The sequence below is a fragment of the Camellia sinensis genome, chromosome 7 (assembly GCF_055761805.1).
Source record: "Camellia sinensis isolate YWXY chromosome 7, ASM5576180v1, whole genome shotgun sequence".
Taxonomy (NCBI): Eukaryota; Viridiplantae; Streptophyta; class Magnoliopsida; order Ericales; family Theaceae; genus Camellia; species Camellia sinensis.
This window is the reverse complement of record NC_138967.1, coordinates 23,700,841-23,713,596: the sequence shown is the minus strand read 5'-3', so window position 1 is coordinate 23,713,596 and position 12,756 is coordinate 23,700,841. Positions and strand designations below refer to the sequence as shown.

The 12,756-nt window shown below is 37.0% G+C and overlaps 1 protein-coding gene across 3 annotated transcripts; it reads left to right on the top strand.

Annotated features, from left to right (window-relative positions):
• The first annotated feature begins 284 nt into the window (after window positions 1-284).
• Window positions 285-5,861, top strand: LOC114275167 (uncharacterized). Of its 3 annotated transcripts, XM_028217162.2 has the most exons (3): window positions 457-585; window positions 713-1,147; window positions 1,253-5,861. In XM_028217162.2, the coding sequence occupies exons 2-3, from the start codon at window positions 792-794 to the stop codon at window positions 2,790-2,792; spliced, it is 1,896 nt and encodes a 631-aa protein (XP_028072963.2). In that variant the 5' UTR covers window positions 457-585; window positions 713-791; the 3' UTR covers window positions 2,793-5,861. The 3 variants fall into 3 exon arrangements, with proteins under 3 accessions (XP_028072962.2, XP_028072960.2, XP_028072963.2); XM_028217161.2 differs by having other exon boundaries at window positions 285-1,147; window positions 1,259-5,861; XM_028217159.2 differs by having other exon boundaries at window positions 286-1,147.
• The last annotated feature ends 6,895 nt before the right edge of the window (window positions 5,862-12,756 follow it).

Here is a 12,756-nt window from a genome sequence, read left to right as displayed (position 1 = left end):
AAGTATAGAGACCAAAATAATGCGAATGACAAAATGTAAGAACTAATAGTATAATTTGCCTATCATTTCATTTCTTTACTTATAAGTCATTCATAAACAAAAATCCTTATTGTAATACGTAATTTAAAGTATTGCTCACTCTTTCTACTTTGAATCCCACTTTCGAGTTAAAAATAAAAAGAAAATAAAGGAAAAGTAAAAGAGAGAAAGAGATGTAAATAAAAACAGAAACAAAAAAAGAAAGCAAAGCATCAATCAATACTACAACAACAGTCATTCCTTTCACTTTCCCTACGAGAGAGATATGAAGGAGAGACCTAAAAGTCACAAAAGGTACATCTGATTATAGGAAGCATCAATTTCTCCATTGGAGAGATCTCATATCTCTCATCAACTTCATTACCTCAATGACCAGTTTGCCATCACTTTCATTGAAGACTAGCTCAAAGATAGAGATGGAGCTTGAACACCTTAGCCATGAACATCCACTGATCCTCGAGGAAGAGCACAAGGGTGACGGAGTGGAAGTCTCATGCTATGGTTGCCGACAACCAATCTCAGGTCCTTCCTATAATTGCAAGCAATGTAAGCATTTCTCTTTGCACAAAGTTTGTGCAAAATTACCCAAACAGATTGAACATCCCATGCACCCTCAACACCCTCTTTTTCTGTTCCCAAATCCTTCTCATTCTCAAACGGCTTGTGAATGCAGTGTTTGCCAAAGACCTTGTAAGGGCTTCACTTACATTTGTTCCCCTTGCAAGTTTGAAATTGACTTATTGTGTGCCTTGATGATGTGGAAGATTGAACACGAGTGTCACAAACATGCATTGACTCCCCTGCAGAGGCCAGCTTTGTTTTTGTGTGATGCTTGTGGCACTAGACATGAAGGTCCATCCTATCAATGCACCACTTGCCAATTTTGGGTCAACCAAAATTGCGCTTCGTTACCAAGTACCATTAATTATAGTGGTCACCATCATCTTCTTCACCTCACCTATTACCTTTCATATGAACATTTCAGATTCACGTCCTATTGCAAAATCTGCATTAAATTTGTGGACACAGCATACTGGGCTTATTATTGTGCCGAATGCAAATATTTTGCCCATGTAAATTGCTTGACATCAAAGGCAAAGCTTTCCAGGTTTGTCTTATATTATTATTATTATTATTATTAGTAGTAGTAGTAGTAGTAGTAGTATTTATTACGACTACTACTTACATTTTATTATTAATTTTGTGATTGCAGTGAAAGTGAAATAAAACTAATTGACCAAGAAAGAAAGACTAGAGTTGAAAAAGTTGATCCCCATTTGGTTAGCTTGCCACAGCCTGATGAGTCTATTAATCTAATAGAACGTTTTATGAAAAAGATCGGCATCCATGGGGATAGTAAGAAAGAGAGGGAGATCTACCATGTTAGTCATCACCATCCATTACTTTTTGTTGACATCAATAATGAATCATGCTCCAAGAGCAAACAGTTGGCATGTGATGGGTGCACTCAACCAATCTTGACCCCATTTTACCATTGTGCTGAATGTAACTTCGTTCTCCATGAGTGTTGTGCCGAGTTGTCCATTGAGGTACAACACCCATGTCACCCAAACCACCCACTCATATTGAACAGATGGCATTCAATATTTTCTGATCATTTACCACAATGCCAAGGTTGCAAAATGTCTTGCAATGGGATTTTGTTTGGTTGTGTAGCCTGTGATTTCTTCCTTGACATTAGGTGTGCTTCACTATTGGGTAATATCATGCATGAATCTCATCAGCACTTCCTTACCCTAAAGGAAACGGACGGTGTTCTTTGTACTGCATGTAACAAGAAGTTTTATGGGGTCGGATTAGTGTGTGACATTTGCAATTACAAGCTAGATACTCGATGTGCCTTATTATCATGTACAATTAGACACAGATATGACAAACACCCCTTCTCCCTACTGTACTTTGGAACAGAGGATGAGTATTACTGTGAAATTTGTGAGGAAGAAATAAACCCAAATTGTTGGTTCTATCATTGTGGTGATTGCAATCAATCTCTACATACAGAATGCATTAGTCCAGTTAGTTCTTTGCAACAACAATTTATTACCCATGAAGCTCATATGCACACCCTTGCACTAAAGGAAACAAGCAAGGTTCCTTGTGCCGCGTGTAAGTATAATTGTTCTGGGTTTGGGTTTGTATGCGATAGTTGTGATTTTGTGATACACTCAAGATGTGCCTTCTTGCCACATACAGTTAAGCACAGAAATGATGAAATTCCCTTCATTTTAAGCTACTCCCGCGAAGGAACCTACTATAGCCCTCGTAGTCCACCTTGTTGTGCCATTTGTGGTGGTGCATTACGTAGTCAAATGTTGGACTGCTGGTTTTATAGCTGTGGTGGTAAGTCCCACAAATATGCTCATACAATATGCATCCAAATCGATGAATATCCAAATATCAAGATCGGGGACAAGCTCAACGTTGGGAGTCACCCACACCTTCTCACTTATGTTGAAGACCTTAAGCATATCTCCTCGTGCAACAGTTGTGGTAAACTTGCTGGACATTATTGGGGAATTGAAGGTAGAAATAAGGGATTTGAATGCGAAACTTGTAATTTTTGGCTTCACTTTGATTGTGCTCGTAATGTGGCGAACCAGAGGATTTTAGAACTGCAACAAATGGGTAAGCTAAAGTGGCTAGACCCAATTGATAGAAAACTTCGTATCTCCCCGCGATTAGCCCCTGCTGGAGTATCGATTCACCAAGGATCCTCAGTTTTTTTTTCTTAAAGTTTCCTAAAGCGGTGTGTTGTATGAGTGAGATTTAATGCTAAAAAATTGATGTGACTTGTCATTAAATCTTAACCATACAACACACCACTCTAGGAAACTCTAAGAAAAAAAAAACTCTAGAGGATCCTTGCTCGTATCGATTGAAGAGTTGCTATCTAGTAAATAAGCGTGTGGGTCGAGGTCAGTAAATTGGAATTGAAAGGCCATAATTTGATAAAAACAGCCCAACTAATGAAGTCGTACGGGTTCTGGGTTGTTTTAATAGTTATCTAGCATTGTAAATAAGTGGCAAGCTTTAAAGGTTACTCATTTTTTTTGGTGAGAGTTCTCACATTTCTATTTGTCCGATATTATTCTTATGGATAAAAAAAAAAAAAAAAATAGATGATTTTTTTTTTTTTTGTGACAAATGCAATAAATTGAATAGATTACGATTATCAGATCAACTTAATTTTTTTACGAATGAAATATACAAAACGCTTGACAAAACGAACAATTTGAATTATCAAAACGGAGCCATGTTGAATCCCATGGGCCTTAATTGTGGGATTTGAACACGTTCAATCCTTAAACCCTATGGATCTTGGAAAAAATTATGAATCACAAAAAAAAAAAAAAATAAAATAAAAATTGCAAGGACACACAAATATACAAGGTTCAGCAACATGCCCAAGTCCTCGGGAGCGACACCAATTCATTATATTGATTATACAATTATAAACACTCTTCCTTGCTATTTTATTCTCTAAAAACTACAGGAGCCCCTCTTTTTCTCTAATCCTAAAAACGTGAACAATGATATTACATTATATAGGGTAAAGCTTGTAGGTCCAAAACTAAAAATACATGACCCAAAAAAATTGGACAGCTTGAATTTTCTACTGAAGGTTGTCTACATATCCAACACATAACAACACTGTCTGATCCACAAAGTACACAGGAGAGAGCTGCCTCCAAGATATAAAACTCACGCATACCACGTAGTGCAAAAGATACCCAGTTGGTTTATTATAAATAAGTTTTATTTTGTCAGTAAGTCTGATCTAGAATTTCTTGATTACATATTGATATTTTTAAATAATTTTTTAAGTAAAATTTATTATTATTATTATTATTCATGATTAAAAGTGCAATCAAACAGAATCTACATGAGAAATGAAATACTATTTTCGAAAAGGTGGCATGGGAATCCCTTTATCCTCTAGTGGGATTGGAAAAAGATGATCATCGTATAGTAATTTAAAGGGTGTTCATCATCCACAATTTCTCAAAAACACAATCCGACTCTGTTTTCAATCCTCTCTTAGCCTACAAGACACTTGTCGCTGGCCAGTGCTGCCACGATAGGTTAGTTTACTCTCTCTCTCTCTCTCTCTGTATACATATGGTTGTGGGTTCTGAATTACATATTCTTTGAAGAAAGTTTTCAATAAATAAATTAATCTGCCAATTCAGCAGAGTTCTTAAAACCTGGTAGCCTTGAATTGAAGTTTTGGCTGTGATAGGCCTATGTATGTATAATATTTTTTTTATGGGGGTATGCTCGTAAAATTGAAAAGTTATCATCCATCACTATCATCTACTATTTGATTTGGTCCTTCTGGAACTTTGAACGGAAAAAAATCACATACAAAATAAACAATTTAGATAATTGAAATGGTTAAATTTTTCTAATTTAAATTTAAACATGAGAGAAATCTAACTCTCTTATATGGATATTGTTTGTAAAATATTAATTATGCTAGTTTTGGGGAGAAAACACATTAATACATTAAACAATATATTTTTAGTACTTATTAACAAGGAGTGATGTTGTCACAAAAAAAAAAAAACAAGGGTTCATGTTGAGCTTGCCCCTTGAATGGAGATTTTTTAGACAATTCGACATCCGTGCTAGAGGCCCGAATTTTATTGGTTCCTTCAATTTGTTGCCAGTTCAGCTGATTGGTCAGTTCAGTAGTGGGTTTGGTCGGTTTAATCAAAAGAAGACGGTTTTTAATTCAGAACAAGTTTATGGGCGTATCTAAATAGGTCAACGGGTCAATTAGTCAAACTGGTTTGTGCAGTGTGATTTTCAAAACGTTGGTCACAACTTCCCCGGTGCTATTAATGCTTAGTTAAATTTTCATTGAACAATTTGTTAAGTCAAGCACACAAGGATTGATCATTTAAATTTATTAACAGAACCACTAGTTTGACAGTTATGTTGTTCGTTGATTCCAGTTCTGCTACCACTTTCATTCAAGATTTGTTCAGAGAGATACGGAAATTGAACACTTTAGTCATGAACATTTATTGATCCTTGAGGAAGAGTACAAGGATGATGCCTTGGAAGTCACAAGCTATGTATGTCAGCAACCAACCTGTGGTGCTTGCTACAAGTGCAAACATTGTCAGAATTTCTCCTTGCACAAAGTTTGTGCAGAATTACCTAGAGAGATGGAACATCCTATACATCCTCAACAACCTCTTGTCTTGCTTCTAAATCCTCCTCAGTTGGATTGCGAATGCAGTGCTTGATAACGGCCTTAAGAGGGCTTCACCTTCAGTTGTTCCCATTGCAATAAGTTCTATCTTGATGAATTGTGTGCTTTGATGGCATGGAAGATTGAACACAAATGCCACAAACACACATTGACTCCCCTTCAGAGGCCAACTTTGTTTTTATGCAATGCTTGTGGCACCAGACATGAAAGCATATCCTATGAATGTACCACTTGCCAATTCTGGGTCAACCAAAAATATGCTTTATTACCGAGCACCATTAATTATAGTGATCACCATCTCCTTCTTAACCTCACCTATTCTTTTCTTCATGAACATTTCAGATTCATGTCCTATCACAAAATTTGCACTAAAAACCTTGAGAGAGCATACTGGGCTTATTGTTGTGCCCAATCCAAATATTTTGCCCATGTAAATTGCTTGACATCAAAGGCAAAGCTCTCCAGATTTGACCTTTTAGCTTCATTTCTTTTAAAAAACCTATTTTATTGTTGTTGTATTTACTATTATTTGAGTTTCATTCTTAATTTTGTCGTCTCAGTGATTGCGAAACAGAACAAATGGACCAAGAAATAGCTTCTGGAGTTGAAGCATTTAAGCCTAATTTCGTCACCTTGCCAATGCCTGATGTGTCTAATAATTTGGTAACATGTTCGATGAAGAAGATTGGCATACCGAGGAAGTGAAAGAAAAAGATTTACCGTGTTAATCATCGTCATCCATTACTTTTTGTTGGCAAGAAGATCAATTATGAATCATCCTCCCATTGCATGTGATGGATGCACACTACCAATCTTAGCTCCTTTCTATCGTTGCACTAAATGCAATTTCACTCTCCATGAATGTTGTGCCAAGTTGCCCTCCAAGATGAAACACCTGATTCGCCCATACCACCTGTTTATATTGAACAGATGGCAGTCCAAATATCCTGATATACCCCTCATGTGCCATGCATGTGAAATGTCTTGCAAGGGGCTTTTGCCTGGTTGTGTATCTTGTGATTTCTTTAATGACATTACCTGTGCTTCCATCCTACTAGGCAGTATCATGCATAATACTCATCCGTACTTGCTTACCCCATCGGAAATAGCAATTGGTATATTCACTGCATGTCATAAAAGAATTTCTGGGCACGGTTTAGTATGTGACATTTGCAATTTCAAGCTACACACTCAATGTGCCGTGTTGCCGCTTACAGTTAGGCACCGATATGACAAACACCCTTTCTTTTTACGGGATTATGGCAATGAGGATGAATACTACTGTGAAATTTGTGAGGGAGAAATAAACCCAAATTGTTGGTTTTACCACTGTGGTGACTGCAATCAGGATCTTCATACAGAGTGTATTCGCCCGGTTAATTCCCTACAACAAGAAGTTCGACATGAATCTTATATGCACACTCTTGTTCCAAAGGAAATGAGCAATGTTCTTTGTACTGCATGTAACTATCCTTGTTCTGAGTTTGGGCTTGTATGTGACAGTTGCAATTTTGCTCTATACACTCAATGTGCCTCGTTGCCACTGGCCCAGAAAGTCTCCAACTGCAACAAATTCAGCTTCATTCTAACCTATTCCACAAATAAGGATGAAATTTTTGTGACGTGTGCAACAAAGAAATAAATCAAAAGTGCTGGTTCTATCACCACAGTACTGAGTCTGATGACAACAACGACCACGACAACAGTGATTCCCTTAATTGGAAATGCCTTTTATTAGTTGCAGCATTGGGTATGGAGAAAAAAGTCAGGGTTGGATGCCACCCACACGACCTCACTGTTGTTGACTTCCCCAAGCATGATTCCTCATGCAACCTTTGCGGTGAACATATCTTTCAATTTATTAAATGTGCACTTTGTGGTTTTAGTTCATTCCAAAGTTGTGTGGTATGGACGCAGCTAGGCCCAGTCGATATTGGCAATTCTTCATAAAATGGACCAAAATTGCTGCTACAAGACGTTATTGTACCACTTGATGGCAACACAACATATGATGTTGTGTATCACATTCATTTTGTCAAGGATTTAACTAATGAAGTTAATTTTTTAGATGAAATGGTAGTTAAAATTGCATATAGTTCAGAGTAGGCAATCAATCATCTATTCAAACCTCATTCATACTGTAAGATGCAGATAACACACTACAGGAAAAAGGAGTTTAGACGGCGTTTTTTTAACGACGCATTTTTAAACGTCACTATTTTTAATATTTAACGACGTTTTATAAAACGTCGCATATTTATTTAATAAAACGACACCGTTTTATAATAAGAGGCGTTTAAAAATGCCTCCAAATGCGTTGTGCCTCACGCGCTGGGTCTCCCCTTCTTATCCAACCCTGATTTTGAATCTGAGATTCGCCTAAGACCCAAATCGAGAGCTCTCTCTGTCTCTCTCTCTCTGAGAGCGATTTCGAAGCTCCACCACTTGTTCATTCTCAAGTCGAGGAAGCGAGCACCAACGAAGGTGAGCTTCACTGTCTCTCTTTCTCTCTCTAAATAGCTATCTCTCTCTCTCTCTCTCCATCCTCTCTAAACCCTTATCAGAGCGATTGAGAGATTCATCTCAATGATTTCATCTCAGAGATTCAGAGCGATTTCATCTCAGTGAGAAAATGGATCATGAAAATCGATTTATCATTACTCGTTAACGGTAGATCTATCGAACATATGATATGTTAAGCTTCAATCAGGTAGATCTATCATTTTTCACACACACACACACAGATCATGAAGTCTATGGGTTTGATTCTTCATCTTCTTTATATATATATATATATTTTTTTTAGCCGATTTGAGATATGTTAGCGCTTACGCCCCTCAAGTAGGGTTAGATGATCAGACTAAGAGGGATTTTTGGGAGCAAATGGATGAGATCTTACAGGAGATACCCGTAGGAGAGAACCTGGTTATAGGTGGAGATTTTAATGGCCATGTGGGCATAGATAAAGTAGGTTATGAAAGGGTGCATGGTGGATACGGTTTTGGTGACAGAAATGAGGCTGGAGAGAGAATCTTAGATTTTGCGTTGGCTTCTGACCTGGTGGTGACCAATACTATGTATAAGAAGAGTGAGGAGCATTTGATAACCTTTAAGAGTGGATTAGTTAAGAGCCAAATAGATTATTTCTTAGTGAGAAAAGTGGACTGCCTAAAATGCAATGATTGTAAGGTGATTCCTGGAGAGAGTCTGGTTTCTCAACATAGGATTTTCGTACTAGATTTATGTTTTAGAGGGCAATACCAAGCTAGGAAGGATGGTGGGCGTCGCAGGACGAGATGGTGGGACTTAAAAGGGGATAAACTAGAAATATTTAAGAATCAAATGGATAAGGAAGGTACTTGGGACTTAGAAGGTGATGCTAACACTATGTGGAATTCGATGGCCAATTGTATGAGGAGAATCTCAATGGAAGTGCTTGGAGAGTCAAAAGGAACGGGACCCAGCTCTAGGAAAACTTGGTAGTGGAGGGAAGAGGTCCAAGTGGTAGTTAAGGCAAAAAAAGAGTGCTTTAAAAAGTGGCAGAAGGATAGAACTGAGGAAAACCTTAAGAGCTATAGATTGGCTAATAAGGAGGTCAAGAAAGTAGTGAGAGAGACTAAGTTGAAAGTTTATGATGACCTATACACTAGACTAGATAGTAAGGAGGGAGAGAAGAGGGTATACAAACTTGCTAAGATACGGGAGAGGAAAATAAGAGATTTTAATCAAGTAAAGTGCATCAAGAGTGAGGATTCTAAGGTATTGGTGAAGGATGGTGAGATTAAGGAAAAATGGAAGAATTATTTTGAGAAACTGTTAAATGAGGAACATGGAAGTACGACAATAAGGGAAGAAATAATCAGTAATACGATAAACCAAGACTATAGGTTCTATCACAGCATTAGGAACTTTGAAATGGAGATTGCACTTAAGAAGATGAAAATCAAATAAGGCTTTTAGGACCTGATGATATCCCTATTGAAGCTTGGAAGTGTTTGGGTAAAAAGGGAGTTGCTTGGTTGACTAGGTTGTTTAGCAAAATTTTGTTGACTAGGAACATGCCAGATGAGTGGAGGAAGAGTATTTCAGTGCCAATCTATAAGAATAAAGGTGATGTCTAGAATTGTAACAACTATAGAGGAATTAAGCTAATGTGTCATATAATGAAAGTGTGGGAGAGGGTGATGGAACGCCGATTAAGAGACATAACAGAGGTGTCAGAGAATCAATTTGGGTTTATGCCTAGTAGGTCAACAATGGAAGCGATCTATCTTTTAAAGAGAGTAATAGAAAAGTATAAAGAAAAGAAAAGAGACATTCATATGGTGTTTATCGACCTTGAGAAAGCATATGACAGAGTGCCCCGAGATATAATATAGTGGGCGTTAGAGAAGAAAGGGGTGACAAAAGGCTACATTGACGTGATTAGGGACATGTATGAAAGGGTGGTGACCACTATTAGATCGCCAGCTGGAGAAACAAATGAATTTTCTATCACTATAGGGTTACACCAAGGATCTACCTTAAGTCCTTATCTTTTTGCTTTAGTTATAGACGAGTTGACGATCAATATTCAGGATGACGTGCCATGGTGTATGCTTTTTGCAGATGATATTGTGTTAGTGGATGAGACTAGAGAAGGAGTTAACACAAAGTTGGAGATTTGGAGAAAAGCTCTTGAATCTAAAGGATTTCGGATAAGCAGAACTAAGACAGAGCACATGGAGTGTAAATTTAGTAACAGTAACAATGAAAGCAGAGGAGAAGTGAAGATTGAGAACCAAGAACTGCCTAAGAGTGAACATTTTCGTTATTTAAGGTCGATTATCACAACAGCAGGAGAGATTGATGCAGATGTGGCCCATAGGATTAAGGCGGGATGGTGTAAGTGGAGAAGTGCGTCTGGGATATTGTGCGATAAATGAATACCCACTAGACTAAAAGGTAAGTTTTATAGAACGGCTATTAGACCAGCTATGTTGTATGGGACGGAGTGTTGGGCAACCAAGAAACATCATGTAGATAAGATGAGTGTGGCTGAGATGAGGATGCTAAGGTGGATGTGTGGTAAGACTAGACAGGACAGGATTAGGAATGAGTGTATTCGGGAATGTGTAGGAGTAGCACCGATAGAAGATAAGTTGAGAGAGAATCGTTTGAGATGGTTTGGTCATATCCAATGGAGACCAACAGAGGCAGTAGTGAAGAGATGTGATGCTGTAACGGTAGATGAAAGTGTTAGGGGACGGGGTAGGCCTAGATTAACGTTGACTAGCGTTATAAATAGAGATATGAATCTACTTAATTTGACTAATGAAATGGCCTTTGATAGGACAGCGTGCAGAAGAAGGATTCATGTAGCTGATCCCATTTGATGGGACTTAAGGCTTGTGTGGTTTGGTTTGGTTTAGATGTGATCACTCTCACTGCCTCATATGTATGTGTATCTATAGATCTACGAAGAAAACAGTGATTTGTTCTCGTTTTTGTTTGAATTATCAATTTTATTTGAAAGGCCGGGTTGGTTTTCTGTTTTTGGTTGTTTTGTTTCTAGATCTGAACACGACTTCATTACTTTTCTGAGGTTTGTTTTTGTGTTCTTACTCTTGTTTTTTACATCGATTACCGATTCGAATTTAGACTCAACAAAGTTCTACTTCTCTCGAATATCACTGCTTGATTTTTTTACTAATTTTAAGTGTTTCAAATTGATCTCATCGTTTCATCGTCTTTTCTTATTCAAATGGCTTCGATGATGCTCTCTCTTACCTTTGCATCTGCCTCAGCTTCAGCAAGCTAATCGCAAGCTACCATTAACATCAATCCACTGGTTAATTTTACAATTTTTTCAATTTTGTGTGATTTTCTTTTCATTTTCCCTATGTTGGATGTTGAAAATGAAGTATAAAAAAAAAAAATTAAAAAAAAAATCTATGAATTTAAATTTGTATTAGCTTTACTTCAGTGGAGTCCTTCTGTTCTATTGGATCACAATTGTGAAGCTTATTTAAAATTTGTAAGCATCACTTTTTTTTTTCTTTCCTCAATAGGCTGCTCAAAATTTATGTCTTTTGAACACTATAAGAGAGGATGAGGTCTTTAGAGGACTAAGGAGTGATGCAAAATTGAAGTGGGTATTCAAATGTAGGGTTGCCATATCTTTGACGGGGAAGGAAGCAGAGAGGAAGGTGGAGTGTATCCAAACATGTTCTAATGCGTGTGAGGTTCCAAATACATGTTAGAGATGATGGGTGGGATAGAATGTGGTGGAGTATTCAGCTAACTTTCCTCCTTACCATTATTATATGGTGATATAGGTGAATTTGGGAAAGGGGAAGTACCGGGGTTTAGGGTTGAAGCGTAACACTCCTTGTCCTTATTATATATTTATTTTCAGCCTAGATTATTGTTTTGTTTTATTGGTTTAATCATCACGTTTTATAGATGTTAAAGCTCCAATCTGTTGAAGTGTAATCTTCCTTGTCCTTACTATATATTTATTTAGAGCATAGATTATTTGTTTGTTTTAAATCTCTATTAGTTTTTGAATAATATTATTTTTCTGCTGTAACAAAAAATTCAAGATGAGTTGATAGCTCGAGAAATTGTCATTAATGATGCTGATTCTGCTGTTCGCTACAAACTCACAAAACGTCAGACCCAGGAAGAGGTGAAATTATTCATTTGGTTTTCATGATTGAAGGATAACTTTCTATTTTGTCTTTAAGTTAGTCTTGAAAAATTAACACTTGTGAGATTGATAGTTTCTTCTACTAACCTTGCAGATCCAAAAGTGCACTGGGGCCGTAGTAATAACAAGGTAAATATGTCATTGCAGGCTGTAATGAGGTCCATTGTACTGATATCTTATTCTTGTGTATAATGCATTTGATCAAATTATATTAACTTTATTTGTCCTTGTAGATCTTGTATTATGAACTTTTTTCTTATATAAAGAGATTTTCGTTTTATTTAATGCATATGTTTATCAGCAATACCAAAGATGGCTCACAGATCTCAACTTGTTGTCTTTGACTCCTTGTAAATAAAGTGTTATGAATTTTAGATATTACTTGTAAATGTTATTTAAAATTTTGATCAAGGCAATTCAACTTGCTGGTTTGGATCAGTTCATCACTCAAAATTGCTGTTGCAAGTTATTGTATTACTATTTACCAATTATTTTTTTTCCTTTTATTGTTATTTTTATTTAGCTTGATTTTAATTTCCTTGAATTATGGTTTGCTTTTGCAGTTGGAGACAACAGTGGAACGGATAAAAGCAGTTGATCTTGCAGCTTCCATGGTTGAAGAGACGCTGAAACAAGGTTCTATCAACAATGTTGGAACGGTAAATGTCTCGCACTTAAGCTCTATAAGCCTGCAGAATGGGGTTGACAAATAATTGTGACTGTTTGAAACAGGTTACTAATCATCTGAGCACATGTGTGTATCTGGGTTTTGAAGCAGACCCAT

Bases quoted from the DNA above. Each gene is read 5' to 3' on its own strand.
- LOC114275167 (XM_028217159.2), top strand. From the start codon at position 408: ATGACCAGTTTGCCATCACTTTCATTGAAGACTAGCTCAAAGATAGAG. The intron at 1,148-1,252 runs GTTTGTCTTATA...TTGTGATTGCAG, and splicing joins TCAAAGGCAAAGCTTTCCAG to TGAAAGTGAAATAAAACTAA.